The sequence below is a fragment of the Sorex araneus genome, chromosome 1 (assembly GCF_027595985.1).
Source record: "Sorex araneus isolate mSorAra2 chromosome 1, mSorAra2.pri, whole genome shotgun sequence".
Classification (NCBI taxonomy): domain Eukaryota; kingdom Metazoa; phylum Chordata; class Mammalia; order Eulipotyphla; family Soricidae; genus Sorex; species Sorex araneus.
Window position 1 is genome coordinate 4,403,595 of NC_073302.1, and position 16,505 is coordinate 4,420,099.

Below are 16,505 nucleotides of genomic sequence, written 5' to 3' on the forward strand. Positions count from 1 at the left end.
CGTGCTTGCCACGGTGTGTCGGGTTGGCCTGGGGCCCCTGCGCGTGGAGCGAGCTCACCAGCCTTTGAGGTGTGGCTTTCTCCCCCAACTCCTCCTTTTTGGACGTTTCGGTTTTGGCTTTGTGCTCAGGCATCACTTCTGGCGGGGCTTCAGAGGCCATTTGGGGCTCAGGGGATTGAACCCCGCTGGACTGTCCCCAGCCCACGTGTTTTGGTCTCCTAGAAGCATCTTTTTTTTTTTTTTTTGCTTTTGGGGTCACACCCGGCGACGCACAGGGGTTACTCCTGGCTCTGCACTCAGGAATTACTCCCGACGGTGCTCAGGGGACCATATGGGATGCTGGGAATCGAACCCGGGTCAGCCGCGTGCAAGGCAAACGCCCTCCCCGCTGTGCTATGGCTCCAGCCCCTCCTAGAAGCATCTTTGTCCCACGTGTGGCAGCTGTTACACAGTGCGGTATTCAGCAGGGGTGTGCAGTCCTCTCCTTACTCTGGAGCTGCTTGAGCTGGCCCTGAGTGCAGTGCTCGGGGTCTCCAGGCTCCGCCCACTTCCCCGCCCCCCTGCCCCCACCCCCACCCCGGGGTCTTGTTCCACCTGTGACCGCTGTTCCCGTTTCTCTGTCCCCAGAAAAGTTGCCAGACAGCCAGCATCGCCACAGCCGAGGCGGCGGTGCAGAGCCGGAAGCTCAGGGACGCCGCGGTGCAGACCGAGGTCCCCACGCCCCTGGGGGCACTGCCCGTGTCCGGGCATGAGGGCCCGCGGCTGGCGGCCTTCCTGCGCAGGGTCGAGCCGATGGTGACCCGGGAGCTGAACCGGAACTGGCAGAGCCACGCCTTTGACGGCTTTGAGGTGAACTGGAGCGAGCCGCAGCAGACGGTAGGGAACCGGCGGCGTCCCCTGCCTCAGCCCCAGGCGGGTCCCCAGGAACGAGAGTGTCCGGGAGAGGCACAGCGGTCACCTCCTCTTCTCTGCCGGTCTCTGAGCCCAGCCCTGGAAAGTTGCCCAGGGCCGGGGAGACAGTGCGGTGCTCGCGCCTGCCTTGCGTGCCGCTGACCCGGGGTCCCATCCGCGACACCACCCGAGGTGGGTACAGTACAGCCCTGGAGGTCCCCGGCACCACTGTGTGTGGCCTTGTGCCCCTGCACCCCAGGGCCTGAGCAGCACCTCATCCTCTGGCCGAGCCCTGAACTGTGACTTGGCGGCTGAGGATCCCGAAAGGGGCCCCCTGGACGTGGCGTGGTAAACCCCCGGAATAAGGCGAGTCCCCAGACGTCCCTGCTGTCGGGACAGCCTTCCCTGCACCGCAGAGGAGGGGAGTTGGAGACCAGGACTGGAGTCCCCTGACCCAGAGCCGTCCCCTCCCTCCTCCGCCTGGTCCCCTGGAACTGCTGTCCGGCCCTTGCTTCCGCCCAGAGTTCCTTGGGGGCACCCAGCCTGGGTCTGTCCAGCCCCTGCCTCAGTGCCTCTGTGTGCCTGAGCTCGGCCGTGGCGCCGCCCCGGCCCTGGTGTCCTCATACCCAGCGGGTACTGTAGGAATGGCGTGAGGGGGCTTCAGAGGCCACTTGTCCTCGTCCCACCTCCTCTGTTGCCTGCCCGGTTCCGGCCCCCCTGATCCCTGCTGGCGGTGGGAGGGGGGTTTCTGTTTTTTTTGGGTTTTTTTTTGCTTTTTGGGTGACACCCAGCGATGCACAGGGGTCACTCCTGGCTCTGCACTCAGGAATTACTCCTGGCGGTGCTCAAGGGACCATATGGGATGCTGGGAATTGAACCCGGGTCGCTGTGTGCAAGGCAAATGCCCTACCCGCTGTGCTATCGCTCCAGCCCCAGAGGGGGTTTCTGGAGAGCAGCCCCCAAGCCTGTCCTGGGGACCAGTCTGGAGGTTACCCCGGGGGCTGCACCGTCAGCCCCTCCCTCTGCTCCACTGCCATGGCGGCCGGGTGCCCTGTGTGTTGTGTTGGGGCCCTGTGTGTTGCCTCCCCACCCCTGAAAAAGAATCCGTTGCACCGGTGGTTCGGGGTGGGGCGGGGGTGGGGACCTCACTGGTCTGCCCCCTGCGGACAGACCCTCCCCGACTCACTTCAGGGCAGGCTGCACTGTCTCCCGGGCCTCTGGAGGCCGGCCGCACCGACGCCCCGTCTCCTGCTGGCCCCCCCTTGGCTGATGCATGGACCACGCAGGCTCTGCCCCCTTCTGTGGCTGAGCTCCTGGTGCCTCCTCAAACGCCCTGACCGCCCTCCGCCCACAGTGCTGACCCGCACTGGCCCCTGTGGCCTAGAAGGGGGCCCACGGGAACCCTCAGGCCCCCCCAGGACTGTGGTCACTGAGCCAGGCTGGGCCCCTGTGCCTTCCTTAGGTGCTCGTGCTGAGTCACTGGGGCCCTCCATGCCGTCAGCTTATCACCATCCCGACGCGGCCTTGCACTGCTTTTTGGGGGGGTGTCTCCCACAAGCCAAGGGTGGGGCCAGGGGAAACAGGGCTTGTTGCCATGGTGACTGGAGGCCCGCTCTGTTCTGGAGCTTCACTGAGCGGCGTCAGGGGCCTCACCCTCACGAGAAGGGCCTTGCTCCCCCCTTGGGCTCGGGCCTCTGCGCTGCCCCCAGCCCCCCTGGTGCCAGAAAAAGCCCAAACTGCTTTGGTTTGGCTCCAGTGAGCGGGCCGTGGGGAACACAGCCCGCACCGTGCACCCCGCAGTGCTCAGGACTCGCTCCTCTGCCTCAAGGCCCTCCTGGCTCTCGGATATGTTTCTGGGATGGTGGGATGAGGCTTTCGGGCCACACCCGGTGGTGCTCAGGGGTTACTCCCGGCTCTGCACTCAGGGATTTCTCCTGGTGGTGCTCAGGGGACCCTGTGGGATGCTGGGGATCGAACCCAGTCCAGCCCGTGCAAGGCAAACACCCTCCCCACTGTACTGTGGCTCCGGCCCCTGATTTCTGGGTTTCTCAAGTGGGTTTCTCAATTGAGAAGTTGATATTTGGCTGATATTTCGGTGCTGGACCCCATGATGTGGTGCCAGAGACCACCCGGGCTACCTTGGCAATTTGGGGGTCCCTGGGCTACAGTTGGCCATGCTGGGGGGCCATGCAGAGCCATGGTTGAACCCAACCCATCCAAGCATGCACCCCTGGTATAGCCCCTGTGCCCTCTACCGGCCCAAGAGGAGGCTCTCAGCTTCCCTCCGGCTGCCCACGGATGCGGTGGGCGGGCGTCAGGAGGCTGAGAGTGGTGGCTTCTGTGGTGGACTGCGCTCAGGGGTGGCACGGTGTGTGTTGCAGGTGACCTGCCTGCACACTCTGGGCTACCCCCCAGCCCAGGCCCAGGGCCTGCACGTAACCAGCGTCTCCTGGAACACCACCGGCTCTGTGGTGGCATGTGCCTATGGGCGGTGAGTGTGGAGGGGTGGCACAGGGTTGGCATTGGCGGCAGGAGAAGGAGGGCCTTATCCTCAGTACCACCTGCCCACGTAGCCTCTCCCTTGCATGGCTCCTCAGTCCTTTCCTAGAGAAGGGGTGCCCTCAGGTGCCTGGGCGGGTGAAGGAGGGGGGGACGGGACTCCTGCTATCGGGTGGGTGGGGCGGACACCCCGTGAGAGAGAGGCAGGGGCTCAGGTGCGGCTCCCGCAGGCTGGATGACGGGGACTGGAGCACGCTGAAGTCTTTCGTGTGTGCCTGGAACCTCGACCGTCGTGGCCTGAACCCCCGACAGCCATCCGCCGTGGTGGAGGTGCCCAGTGCCGTCATGTGTCTGGCCTTCCACCCCACGCAGCCAGCCCACATCGCAGGTGTGTTTTCTGGGGCTTCTGCGGGGGGGTGGAGCTTGCCGTGGGCGGGGTCGACTGCAGGGGTGGGGCCTGATGTGAGGTTGGAGCCTGATACTGGTGCCACCAGAGGGACTGGGCCGCGGGGGCGGGGCCTACCGTGGGGTGGGGCCTGATGTAGAAGTGGGGCTTACAGGGATCTGTGAGGGTGGAGCCTGCTGTGGGGCGGGGCCTTGTGAGGGTGGGGCCCGATGTAGAAGTGGGGCTTACAGGGATCTGTGAGGGTGGAGCCTGCTGTGGGGCGGGGCCTTGTGAGGGTGGAGTCTTAGTGAGGGTGGAGCCTGCTGTGGGGCGGGGCCTTGTGAGAGTGGAGCCTTAGTGAGGGTGGAGCCTGCTGTGGGGCGGGGCCTTGTGAGGGTGGAGTCTTAGTGGGGGTGGAGCCTGCTGTGGGGCGGGGCCCTGTGAGGGTGGAGCCTTAGTGAGGGTGGAGCCTGCTGCGGGGCAGGGCCTTGTGAGGGTGGAGCCTGTTGTGGGGCGGGGCCTTGTGAGGGTGGAGCCTGTTGTGGGCGGGGCCTTGTGGGGCGGGGTCTGACTTGGAGCCTGCAGGAGGGAGGCGGGGTTTGGGCCGTACTGGACTGTGGCAGCTGGCCCCTTTGTGGGTGGGGCCCGCAGGTGGCCTGTACAATGGTGAGGTGCTGGTGTGGGACATGAGCCGCCCGGAGGACCCGCTGCTGTGGCGCACAGGCCTGACGGACGACACACACACAGACCCCGTGTACCAGGTCAGCGGGGGCGGGAGGGGGGGAGTGGGGTTCTGTCGCATGCCATGTCACCGCGGTGCTGGCCGCGGGGGATAGTCACGGGCGGGAATCCTTAGGACGCCCCCGCCGGGAGCTTGGAGGCAGGGGCCCGGCTCTCAGCTGTCCTGGACGTCCTGGCGCAGGGTGGGGGGTGGGGCGGGCCGCCTGAGCCAGCTGTCCCCTCCCGCAGGTGCTCTGGCTCCCGGAGCCCCGGCACAGCCACCGCTTCCAGGTGCTGAGCGTGGCCACGGACGGCAAAGTGCTGCTGTGGCAGGGCGCGGCGCCAGGGCAGCTGCAGCTCGTGGCCGGCTTCGCGCTGGTGGTGCAGCAGCTGCCGCGCAACACCAAGCTCAAGAAGGTAGGGGTGCGGGCCGGGGTCCCCGCGCGCGCCCCGCCGCCCACGCGCGCTGAGCACCCCCTCCCCCCAGCCTCACCGCGGAGAGACGGAGGTGGGCGCCACGGCGGCCGCCTTCTCCAGCTTCGACCCCAGCCTCTTCGTCCTGGGCACGGAGGGCGGCTTCCCGCTCAAGTGCTCCCTGGCGGCCGAGGCGGCGGCCCTCACGCGCACACCCAGCTCCGTGCAGCTGCGCGCGCCCGCCCAGTTCACCTTCTCCCCGCACGGCGGCCCGGTGTACTCAGTGAGCTGCTCGCCCTTCCACAGGTGGGGCCCGGGGCTGCGGGGTGGGCGATCTTGGGGGCCCCGCGCCTCCGCCCGGCCTTCACCCTGCGCCGCCTTCCTAGGAACCTCTTCCTGAGCGCGGGCACCGACGGCCACGTGCACCTCTACTCCATGCTGCAGGCGCAGCCGCTCACCTCCCTTCAGCTGACCCACAAGTACCTGTTCGGGGTGCGCTGGTCGCCCGTGCGCCCCCTGGTGTTCGCAGCCGCCTCCGGGGAAGGTAGGCCCCTCCCCCTGCCAGCCCCCCTTCCTGACCAGGCCACCGAGACCCCCCTAACCCTCTCTCCCCCCGAAGGTGAGGTGCAGCTGTTTGATCTGCAGAGAAGCTCCCAGAAGCCCACAGTGGCCATTAAGCAGACGGCGGACGGAAGCCCCGTGTACTGTCTGGAGTTCAACCCGCAGCAGACGCAGCTCCTGGCCGCAGGCGATGCGCAGGGCATGGTGCGGGTGTGGCAGCTGAGCAGCGAGTTCACGGAACAGGGGCCCCGGGAGACGGAGGACCTGGACCAGCTGGCAGTGGAGGTGGCCACCTGAGGGCGGGGGACGGGCGAGCCCGTGTGTCTCTCAAATGAAAACGGGACAAGCGGCTGGGGAGAGAGTCATTTATTGGTCTTTAACATGGAAACAGAATCTGGGGGTGGGAGAACGAGAGGGCGGGCAGGAGCCAGCTGCTGGGCTGGGCGTCGGAATGGGGCGGCTGGCTTCAAGACAGGAGTCTGGGGCCCACACCACGGGGTGAAGCGGCCGGCCGAAGCACCGTGTTGCACTACGTTAGCCCAAGCGGAGCGGATGGGGTGACGGGGGAGTGACAGTGAGTGGCTGGAAGACGGGGAGCACAGAGGGGCGGACATGCAGGGGCGAGCTGGGCGGCTGCCTCAGTTCACGAAGAGCGAGCGGGTGAACTCCACGTAGTCGAAGGCGGTGGAGAGCTCGCGGCCTTTGCCGTCCACGTAGGGCTTCATGTGGGAGACGCAGTAGTCGGCCTGCTCCCGAGTCAGGTTCTGGAGGGAGAGGGGAGGCGTTCAGGTGGGTTGGCAGGGAATGGCAGGGCTGGCCTGCCCACCTGCCCGCCCGGGACTGTCCCCGCACCTGGTATAGCTCCTCCTTGGTCACGTAGGGCTTCCCCTCGGAGCTCAGGGCCCGGAAGGCGCTCTCGATCTCCTCACTGGACTTGACGTTCTCTGTCTCCCGGCTGATCATGAAGGCCATGTACTCCTGCAGGGACACGTGGCCGTCCCTGGGGGGACAGGGGTATGAGCAGTGTCGGGCGCCATGGGCAGCCAGGGGGGCCCCCAGCCTGCTCTGAAGCTCACCTGTTGGGGTCCACGGTGTCCAGGATGGCCTCAAACTCGGGGTCGGGCTCCCCTTCCTCCACCATGGGCAGGTCGTAGCCCAGGGAGCGCAGGCAGGACTTGAACTCCTGGTGGTTCAGGCGGCCGGACTTGTCCTTGTCGAAGTGTCTGTGCACAAAGGTACGGGCTCAGCGGGCCTGCAGCGCCCACCCCACTCCCTGGCGTGGGGTACACAGCGGCCCACAGCACCCCTCGGGGTACTCACTTGAACATCATGCTGAACTCTTTGAGGGCCTCCTCAGTCACCCCGGTTGTGTTCCTGAAAGAAAAGACCAAGATGAGGGCGCAGCTGCACCCCTTCCGGGGGGGGCCTGCAGAGATGGGGTGCGCCTGGGTACCTGGCCTGGATCTGCTGCTCCAGGTTGTGCTGCATGCGCATGCCCAGCTGGTCGAGCTGGTCCCACTGCTGCGCCAGGCCCACGGTGCTGTGCTCTGTGTACTTGTTGTCCAGGATCAGCGCCTCCTCCATGGCGGCCCCCAGGTCCTCGATCTTCTTGAGCTGGCTCCTCATGGCTCGGATCTCCTGGTGCTTGCGCTGTGTGTGGGGGGACAGGGGCTGGGATCTGGGGGCCTTCTTGCAGGAGGCTGGGGCCCCACTGGAGCACCAAGGCCCTGAGCAGCCAGGGGCATTCCCCAGCTGGGTTCCAGAGGCCAAGGGAAGGGGACCGAGTCACCCCAGACATGGCAGGAGCTTGAGGGACACTCACTTTGGTGGCTTCCAGCTGGGATTCCAGGGTCCCGGATTCTTCCACCATGCAGGACCTAGACACAGAAGCCCGTGAGGGAAGGGGCCGGGCCCAGCGGCCCCACACTACAAGGGTGCTCCCCTCCACTCAACCACGTGGCGACCTCGCGCTCCGGAAGGAGACTAGCCTGTCGGTGTTGGCTGGCCTCGAGGGGCCCAGGAGCCAGGGCACTGCTGCCCCAACCCCGCCACCTGCCCTGCGCCTGATCCCAGGCCTGGCCCTTCGCTGGCTCCTCTGGCCCAAACCTGGCCTCGAGGGGCCCCTCAGGAACTCACGCTCCCCGTGGAAACAGAGGGGGGTGTGCCCGTCTGTTGCCACAGAGGGGACGGTACAGCCCACACGGCCTGTCTAAGGGACCGTCACCCTTGTGGTGAGGTGGACTCAGGGAGGAGGCGACTGCAGCGCCCGTGTCCCAGGGGTCCCCTGCAGGTTCCTGAGGGGGGTGCCATGTTCCAGGGCAAGGAGAGGGGAAACCGCGGGGTGCTGAGCACATGGCCAAGCTCAGGCGAGGAGGGCAGGTGGGCTCTGGGGAGCCCCGGTCCCCACAAGACAAGTGTGAGCCACGGAGACGACACATGAGGTGGGGTGACGTGCAGGGAGGAGTCACACTGCGCATGGCTGGGGGTTTCCAGCCCAGGCCCCCAGCACCCACACTTGCCCCTGCCTGCCCTTCAGGCCCCCGTGAGCCAGGGTCAGCTCTGCTGTGGCCCCAGGCGCCCTGCCACACTGAGACTCGGTCACGCCAGGATGAGGTGCGGGTGCGGGCGGCCTGACCCTCCTTCCCCGCGGCCCAGGGCGGTGGGTTAGTCAGGAAGTGGAGCCGCCCGGGGGTCCGGGGTGCACGGTGCAAGCACAGTGAGGGAAGAAGAGAAATAAGGAGAAGAACCTGCCGGACAGATCATCCCCAACTTCATACTGACAGACGCGAATGACCCGCCGGTAGGCTACGCTAGTCAGAGAAGAGAAACCAAGTGAACACGCGGCCGGACAAGGAGCAGCAGACAGGCGGGGCGCGGGAGGGCACCAGGGTGGTGCAGTGCAAGCTGGACACTGCTCCCCGCATCCCAGTCCCATGGCACAGGACAGTCGGGGCACTCACTAAGCCCTGCCCTGGCCGCTCACGGGACTCCTCCCAAGCCCTGTCCCCACTGCCAGGACCGTGGGGTGCCCTGAACCCCCTGAACACCATCCTGTCCCGGGGCCATGGCCTGCTGGGCGCACTGGGAAGCCTGGTTCCCGTGGCCCAGGGCACAGATGGGCCTCTGGGGGTGGCCTTGGGAGGGAGGGCGTGGGGAGTGGCTCCCCCAGGGAAGAGGGCTGGGGGCCGGAAGCCCCTCTGGGGTCCTCCGCAAGCCAGGCCGGGGAGGGCAGAGGGCAGGGCACACAGGACTGCACGCCACGAGCCGGAGAAGAAAGAGGCGATATTAACCCATCAAGCAGATACGTCCTGTGAGGAGGCGTCCGGGCAGCCGTGGGAGACGGGGGCGTCCAGACCGCAGCCATCACCGATTGGGGGACAGAGAGAAGGGCAGAGATGAGACAAAGTCAGTGGCCGTGTGGACCCACCTCCTCCTGGACCCCCCGGGGGCTGTGGGCAGCAGCCGGGCCCGCCCGTGCACCTGGTCTCCTGGATCCACTGGTGGAAGGCGTTGGCGTGCTGCGCGAACTCCTGCCGCAGCTTGTCGTTCTCCTCCTGCCGCCGCTGCTCCTTCTGCAGCTCCAGCTCCCGCTCCTGCGCCCCGGGACACACCGTTACTCCTGCCCCGGAGGTCCGGGGGGCGGCCGGGGAGGGCGCTAGCGGGGCAGTGCGGTGGGGATGGGGGCCTGGCTGTCCTCTCCGAGATCCCGTTCCGAGTCGCCTGAAGATTCAGGGTTTCTCTCCAAAGACTTGAGAGAACCTTAAGCTTTTTTTTTTTTTTTTTGCCACACCTGACAGTGCTCAGGGGTCACTCCTGGTGTGCTTGGGGGACTCTTGGGGTACCAGGGATAGAACCGGGCGGGCTGCGTGCAGGCAGCGCCCCCTCTGGTGTGGGGCTCACCTTGATGATCTTCTGCAGGTTGCGCCAGGTCTCCTCCAAGGCCTCCATGGTGAACCAGGTGTAGGGGTTGGAGGCCACGCGGAAGCTCTTGATCTGGCGGTCGAGCTCGGCCAGCTGGTTGAAGTCGGCCTGGGCCGAGCTGAGAGAGGCGCGGAAGGCGTCGTGGGCCTCGCGCAGGGCTTTGATCTCTTCCAGGGAGTTGCAGCGCACGGGGTCGGTCAGGTCCTCCTCCGCGTTCTCAAACCAGCTGTTGAAGGCAGACGCCTTCTTGGCGAAGGTCAGGAAGAGGTCCTCCACCTGTGGGCAGCAGCGGGCTCAGGAGGGCGACGGGAGAGGGAGTACGTGGACAGAGGCAGGGACGGGAGCTGGGGTGCAGGGACAGTAGCTGGGGTACTGCAATGGGAGTGGGGGTGCAAGGTCAAGAGTCAATGTGGGGACAGAAGGGGCAGGGGGATGGAGTGTGGTGCAGGGATAGCGGATGGGGTGCGGGGACGGGAGCTTCTGCGCCGTGAGCCGAGGGGAGGGGCTGGCACAGCTCCCTCCTCCCGACTTGGGGTTCCCAGCGGCAGCCTACAGGGCCAGTGGCTAAGGCCTCCACGCCCCGGGGCAGCGCTGACCTTGCGGAAATGGCTCTGGGCCTCCAGCAGCTTCTTCTTGCGGGCGGCCGAGTCCGCGAGGAGCTGACTCCAGCGCTTCATGAGTGAGGCGTGGCGGGCCTCGATGGCCTTGGACTGCACGTGCTTGGCGGCCAGCAGCTGGTCTTTGAGGGCCGTGATGTTGGCGATGCCTTCCTGCTGGAAGGCCTGCAGGCCGGCGTCAAAGGTCTCCTGCACGGGAGTGAGAGGCCATGTCCAGCGCCACAGGGTCACCCCAGGAAGCTGAGGTACCTGCAGCGTGGGCTGAGCGGGTGCCAGGGCCGGGGCCAGCGTGGTGGTATCCACCTGAATCCCGAGACCCGGATCAAGGAGCCAGATCTCCAGCCCTGGGCACGCCCAGCACCCCCACCCACCTGCTTGGTGAGGAGGGTCTGCACGGAGGACAGATCCCGGCCGTAATCGTCTGTCTTCAGGCTGTTTTCCTTCTCCCCTAGAAAACCAAGCACGGGGACTCCTGCACCCCTGCCCAGAGGGGGACAGCGAGTTCAAGGGAGACCCCAAGCCCCGGAGCACGTACCGCAGGCTGACCCCACCAAGCGTTTCACCAGCGCCCGGGGCCCCATTTCCCACCCGCATCAGAGTCCCCCGGCTTGTCCAGGTATCTGTCCATCACCTAGTGGCAACCTCGCCAGTCACGGGGCCCCGGGCCAGGGTGTACGAGTCGCCCTGGCAGGCTCACCGATCCAGGACTCCACCACGTCTGCCTTCCAGTTGAACTGCAGGAAAGCCGAGTTCTCGTCCAGCTTGGCCTTCCTCTGGGCCGCGGCCCCCTCCAGGGCGGACACCTTCCCGTTGAGGCCCTTCATCCTGGAGGAGATGTTGTCCTCGTGGTGGTTGTTCTGGACAGGAGAGAAGGCGCGGGGTGAGTCTGTGGCCCCACACAGCGCCAGGTGATCTGAGCAACGCGGACAGGCCTGAGCGAGAACAGGGTCTTTCCCGAGGTGTGTGATGTGATAATCTCACAGACGGGAATGAGGCTAAGGACATTTTGTGTGTCTTTTGTTTTTGGGCCACAGCCGGTGGTGCTCAGGGCACACTCCTGGCGGGGCTCAGGGGGCCCTTTGGGGTGCCAGGGATAGTACCTGGGTTGATGCGTGTAATACACGCCATCCGCTCCAGCCCCATTTTTTGTTTGTTTTTGGGTCTATAGAAATTCTGAAGGATGTGTCGACATGTCAGTTATGGCATCAAATTTGGTATCGTTGAACAGAAAGTGAGAAAAAGTAAAATAACATCGGCAATACTACCCACCAGCAAAATACTACACACCAACAAAACACTACACATCAAAGAATCACAGCCATATGCCTGCCAAAAAATCATTCTGGAAAATATTCTGACACTGGACACAGAAACTGCTTGCATCCGGACACTGGTTTGTCTGGGCTGACGGCCTAGGAGGACATGGCCGGCACAGCCCGCGCGCCTCACCCTACATCTGCCTGTTAGCCCAGTGGGCGTGGAGCAAACCGCCAAGTGAGCTCGAGGCTCGAGAGTCCGGTCGCCCTAACCCAGACAGCTTCGATTTCAGGGCACTCTGTTGAGCCCCATTGTCTGCCTCTGGGGGAGGTGCCCGGTGGCTGCCTGTCACCTCTCTGAGGGTTCTGGGTGACCTGGCACCAAGGGGGTGTGGTGCTTTAGTCTGGAGCTTCAGGGAGCCACCAGCAACGCCCCACCAGGGAGGAAGCACCGAGACTCTTCATTCTGCTCCCACCCTGAAGGGCGGTCGGAGAGGAACAGGCTCCAAGTTCCAACAGCTTCGCCTCCAAGCTGTCCCGACTACAGCTAGGTTTGCGCCTGAGCAAACATGTCCATCTGGGGGAGCGCCCCCATGCTGGGGAAAAGCCTGGAAGGTCAGGGCAGCCAGGGGAAGCCAAGGTCCCCTCTGACCTTTGCCCAGGTCGTGACCCGTGGGGACAGCAATGGTCCGGGTCTGCAGGGGAGGCTCTGAGCTCCAGGAGCTCCACCACCAATGAGTAACACCAGTGGCACAGAATGCACCCCTGCTTCCCCCAGGTGGAAAGAAGTGGGGTGCAAACTCCACTGACCCCTCTTCTGAATGGAGAGGGACGGAGGAGCTGGTCCCTGAGAGCCCAGCTGCAGGGGGCGGGCCCAGGCCCATCTCTCCTTTCTTGGTCTCTGGGCCACACCTGGCAATGGTCAGGGCTTACTTCTGGCTCTCACTCAGGGGTCACTCCTGGTGGGGCTGGGGAGCCTTATGGTGCTGGAGATTGAACTCGGGTTGGCCACATGCAAGGCAAGTGCCCTCCCCGCTGTGCTACGCACGTCTTGGGCCCCCGTGGCCTTACTGACAGGGCTTGGTCCCCTGCTCACCTTCTTGATGAGGTCCTGCCCATTGGCACAGACGTCGCTCACTCGGTCCTTATGGACTGTGAAGTCCGTCTCGAAGGCCTCGTGCTTCTTCAGCAAACCCTGCAGAGGAGCGACAAGGCCAGCCCTGAGCACTGAGAGGGTGGACAGGGACTGGAAGAAGGCGGACAGGGCCCAAAGGTGTGGGCCTCAGGCTCAGGCTGGCAGTGAGGCCCTGAGTGACCCACACCAGCAACCAGGATGGGAAGTGGGGTGCAGGGTGCAGCCAGCTGTCGGGAAAGGCATCCCCTTGGGGTCCCTTGAGGAAGCCAAGGTGGAAGCGACCATGGCCTGAGGGCTGCCGGGAAATGCCCTGCACATTCACTTTCGGGGAGCCCCCCATGGGTCTCCATGGGTCCCCATCTGGCACAGCTGGGGTGGTGCCTGCGGGGAGGGGAAGGAGCAGGGGTCCCCCTTTCTGCCATATGGATGGTGCCACCTGGTGTCATGAAGGATCATAAGTGAAAGCAGCAACGATGCCCATGAACTCGACTCCCAGGAAACACATGGGGTTTTGGGGGGAAGTGGGGGCCCCACCTGGTGGCCACGGGAGACTAGGGAGCAGAGACTGGCTGACCAGCTGTGACAGGTGCGGCTGCCCAGAGGACAAGGTGGCAGTGCATGCCAGGGAACCGAAGGTGGGAGCAACAAGGCATCGGGCTGACCTGGATGGCGGCCAGTGTGTCCCCGTAGTCCTCACTGGCCACCAGGGTCATCTTCTCATTGATCCAGGCCTCCTCTTCCTCCACGTTGGCCACGAACTGCTGGTATTCCAGGGACTCCTCCAGCCGCTGGCCCCTGGTCAGAGCAGACACGATCAGCCTCCGAGACTGAGCAGCCGCAGGCGCAGACCGAGCTGGCCCATGGGTCAGCCAGACTCAGAGCTGGTCCCCCGTGAGTTTCTGGACTATCTGTGAGTTCAGATTCATGATGGGGGTGGCCTGGTCCAAGGTGCCCCACACAAGCCCGGGCCCAGGCTCACCGCGCTGCCGCCAGCTGCTTCAGCTCCTTCCAGTGCTCCACGAACTGCGCCAGGCGCTGCTCGATCTCCTCCTTCCCGATGGTGTTGTCGCCCGACAGCTTCTTGCCCGTGTCCAGCACGCCCTGGCCGGCGGGAGGCGCCTGGTCAGAGGGGCTCCTGCTCCTGGGCAGTGCCGCCCCTCCCGCAGCCCCCGGGCCCTGCCCCAAGCCCTGTCCCTTGCAGCCTCACCTGAATCGCTGGCTCGTGAGCGGCCAGTTCGGCCTCCAGCCGCTTGTGCTTCTTCCTCAGGTTCTGGACGCCTGTGAGGTCCCGGCCGTAGTCCTCAGAGCTCACTAGCAGCTTCTTCTCCCTGGACAACAGGGTGGCGTCAGTCTGCACCTCTGCGTCTTTAGCTGCGGATGCTGGGTGCCAAGACATGAGCCTCTGCTCCCTCGGGGTCAGCCCAGCCAGGCTGCTGCGAAGCCTGTGTCCGGGGGTGATCTGGGACTGGCTGTGCACAGCTCGGAGCATGTGTGTGACAGTAGGAGATGAGGAGGCGCCACAGTGTGATCTCACCTCCTCTGCCCTGACACACGGGAGAGAGGCCGTGAGGGTTGGCACGCAAGCTCTGCCTCTGGGGGATTGCCCAGCCCCGGCAGGACAGAGATGCTAGCGGTGCCCTCTGAGGAAGCGAGGAATAAGACAGAAGTTCATCCTCCTAAAAGGCGCTGGAGCCATAGTACAGCGGGTAGAGGGCTTGCCATGCAAACCAAAACCAAAACCCCACAAAACCTTCGGGGCAGAGGGGTGCGGGAGAGCACATACGGGAACATATGAGGTGGCACAGAGCACCCGTTCATGGAACTTATGTCAGCTGGAGAACTGAAGGTGTGGGGGCAAAACCCAACATGGCTCCCGAGCGGCGGCCCGGACCTGGTGCACCCTTATGCACAGGGTGCAATCCCGAGCACCCTGCTCTGAGCACTCTGCTCCAAGCACACTGGGAGTGATCTCTGAGCACAGTCTGGGTGCTACTGGCCCCGGAAAAATAAAACAAACCAAAAAAACTCCATAACCAAATAAACAGGGGTCATGCAGAAGGGCCTGGCATGTGTGAAGCCCCAGTTCTATCCCTGGCACCCAATGGCCCGAGCACCACCAGGGGTGGTCCTGTGGGGAGTGGGGTGCTGATGAGCACTGCAGGGAGTTGCCCCATTGGGAAAAGAAGACAGCAAAAAGCAGAGAAATGGGAGAAAACTCTTCTTCCCACAGGCCGCATCTTCCCGAGGGGAAGTGCCACAATGATGTGTGGGCCATGACGATGGCCTCACGGAGCCCCCCCTTAGGGGCCATCACGGTCACTGCACACTCTGTGAAGTGAGGGGGGAGCTGGGCCTCCCACCTTCCCGCCCCACTCCCACAGCTGACGGCGGCGCACGCACTTGATCCAGGACTCCTCGTCGTCCATGTCCCGGAAGAACTGGTGCAGCCGGTGCGACTCGTTGAGCTTGGCGCGGCGCGAGGTGGCCATGCTCTTGATTTTCTGGAAACGGCCGTTGATGGTGTCCCGCTTATCCTTCACTTGGGAGGTGTCGAAGGCACTGCTGGTCATCAGGCTGTCCGCCTGGCTGTTGAGGTCCTTCAGGCGATCCTGGGCAGGGCACGTAACGGAGGGTTACAAATTGGGCTGCCCCCCACCCACCCAGTGGTTGCTGGCGGACAAAAATGCAGGGCTGGGAAGAAGTCGGGGCGGGAACTCTGCGTGCAGCATCCCCCCGGCTGCTGCAGAGCTGAGAAGGGGGACGGTGAAGGCAGCCCTCGCTGTCCCTGCTGCCCACTGCCCTGAACAGCCACCTTCACTCCTGGGTGTCCTTTCAAGGTCGTCAACAGCAAACTGGGTTTAGGTGTTTGTCCGCAGGATCCCATGTGACAAGACAGGGGCACACAGGAAGCCCTGCCACACCCTCGAAGTCAAGGCTGCCTGGACACAAGTACGTGGAAGTGGGGCTGCCTCAGACCCCATGGACGGCCGCCCTGTGGTTAGAGTCGCGCCCTGGTGGTGGCAGCACAGCAGGGCCCTCGTAGCTCGGCACTTCAGGCCTCACACTCCTCTGTCATCCCAGTGGACCAAGTACCGCCAGAAGCGGCCCTGGAGCACTGCCTGGGAGACCCCCGGCTCCCCACCGCACTTCCCCCCAGAACCACAAACAGAAACCAGGCCTGTTCGGATGTTGACATCTGCCAACTCCTGCGCCGAACAGGAATGAAGCAAGCTGCCACTTTTGAGGTCAACTAACTTTTTTGGTAATTAAAAAAATTCAAAATTTCATGAGAAAACTGAAATTTTGGGAAACTCTGCATCCACCTCCAAGAACTTCTCAGCAGAGAGATGCTCCTGCTGGGCCAGGTGTGACGCTGACATGTGTCTGATGTCACAGAGCCTAGGCGCCAACAGCTGTTTCCCAAAGGATTTGGTGCTATCACGCACGGGTAAAAGAGCCTTTTCATTTGAAGTTCAGGCAGACCCAGCTGATGGGAATACAAAACACTATGAAAAGCCCATTGATAAAGTTTCACAATTCATCTGCAACTAGCCGTTAAGAAACCACATGGGGGCTGCAGTACAGGGGATAAGGCACTTGTCTCGCACGTGAAAATCGTATTTGATTCCTGGCAACCCCGTATGGTCCCTGACCCCACCAGAATGATCCCTGAATGCAGAGAGAAGCAAGTTCTGAGCACAGCCAGGTCTGGCCCAATAACCCATTCTGTACTGAGCTGGGGTGGGTTATCAGAATGGCCATAGGAGCTGGACTTAAAAGGATATTCCTGCTTCACTCCTCCTGTGTGAGGCTGGCTTTTAATCATGCCAGAGTGAACAAAGCAGCAGCGACAAGAACCCATGGACTGCTCTAAGTTGGGCACAGAGAGATAGGGAGAGCTATCAACAATGCTCCTCTTCCTGTGATTTTAGTTTATGAATTTGCCTACATCCAGCTGCACTCAGGGAACACTACTGGAGGTGCTTGGGGGGCCATATGCGATGCTGGGGATCAAATGTGGGTCAGCTATATGCAAGGCAGTGCGTTAGTCCCTCTACTTTCTCTCAAGATTGTCTTGCCCCCGCTTGCTCCTGTTACTATTTTTG

General features: G+C 63.8%; 2 protein-coding genes across 6 annotated transcripts in view; one reads left to right on the top strand and one right to left on the bottom strand.

Annotated features, from left to right (window-relative positions):
* Window positions 1-5,821, top strand: part of DYNC2I2 (dynein 2 intermediate chain 2) — a 32,454-nt gene extending 26,633 nt beyond the window's left edge. Inside the window, exons 3-10 of the mRNA XM_004613473.2 lie at window positions 628-876; window positions 3,273-3,382; window positions 3,621-3,778; window positions 4,427-4,536; window positions 4,745-4,912; window positions 4,983-5,215; window positions 5,296-5,453; window positions 5,529-5,821. Of these exons, the coding sequence (XP_004613530.2) occupies window positions 628-876; window positions 3,273-3,382; window positions 3,621-3,778; window positions 4,427-4,536; window positions 4,745-4,912; window positions 4,983-5,215; window positions 5,296-5,453; window positions 5,529-5,767 (1,425 nt within the window). The 3' untranslated portion in view covers window positions 5,768-5,821. The remainder of the gene's footprint in view (window positions 1-627; window positions 877-3,272; window positions 3,383-3,620; window positions 3,779-4,426; window positions 4,537-4,744; window positions 4,913-4,982; window positions 5,216-5,295; window positions 5,454-5,528) is intronic.
* Window positions 5,822-16,505, bottom strand: part of SPTAN1 (spectrin alpha, non-erythrocytic 1) — a 61,015-nt gene continuing 50,331 nt past the window's right edge. For 3 of the 5 annotated variants that reach the window (XM_055141862.1, XM_055141869.1, XM_055141860.1), the window contains 18 exons: window positions 14,800-15,008; window positions 13,607-13,727; window positions 13,379-13,500; window positions 13,062-13,194; window positions 12,361-12,459; window positions 10,706-10,865; window positions 10,380-10,456; window positions 9,988-10,197; window positions 9,371-9,667; window positions 8,951-9,063; window positions 8,761-8,778; window positions 8,218-8,280; window positions 7,293-7,347; window positions 6,924-7,120; window positions 6,791-6,844; window positions 6,547-6,693; window positions 6,323-6,470; window positions 5,822-6,234 (listed from right to left, as the gene is read on the bottom strand). In XM_055141862.1, coding sequence (XP_054997837.1) covers window positions 6,109-6,234; window positions 6,323-6,470; window positions 6,547-6,693; window positions 6,791-6,844; window positions 6,924-7,120; window positions 7,293-7,347; window positions 8,218-8,280; window positions 8,761-8,778; window positions 8,951-9,063; window positions 9,371-9,667; window positions 9,988-10,197; window positions 10,380-10,456; window positions 10,706-10,865; window positions 12,361-12,459; window positions 13,062-13,194; window positions 13,379-13,500; window positions 13,607-13,727; window positions 14,800-15,008 — 2,349 coding nt within the window. In that variant the 3' untranslated portion in view covers window positions 5,822-6,108. The remainder of the gene's footprint in view (window positions 6,235-6,322; window positions 6,471-6,546; window positions 6,694-6,790; window positions 6,845-6,923; window positions 7,121-7,292; window positions 7,348-8,217; window positions 8,281-8,760; window positions 8,779-8,950; window positions 9,064-9,370; window positions 9,668-9,987; window positions 10,198-10,379; window positions 10,457-10,705; window positions 10,866-12,360; window positions 12,460-13,061; window positions 13,195-13,378; window positions 13,501-13,606; window positions 13,728-14,799; window positions 15,009-16,505) is intronic. The other 2 variants (XM_055141883.1, XM_055141877.1) reach the window with 1 other exon arrangement.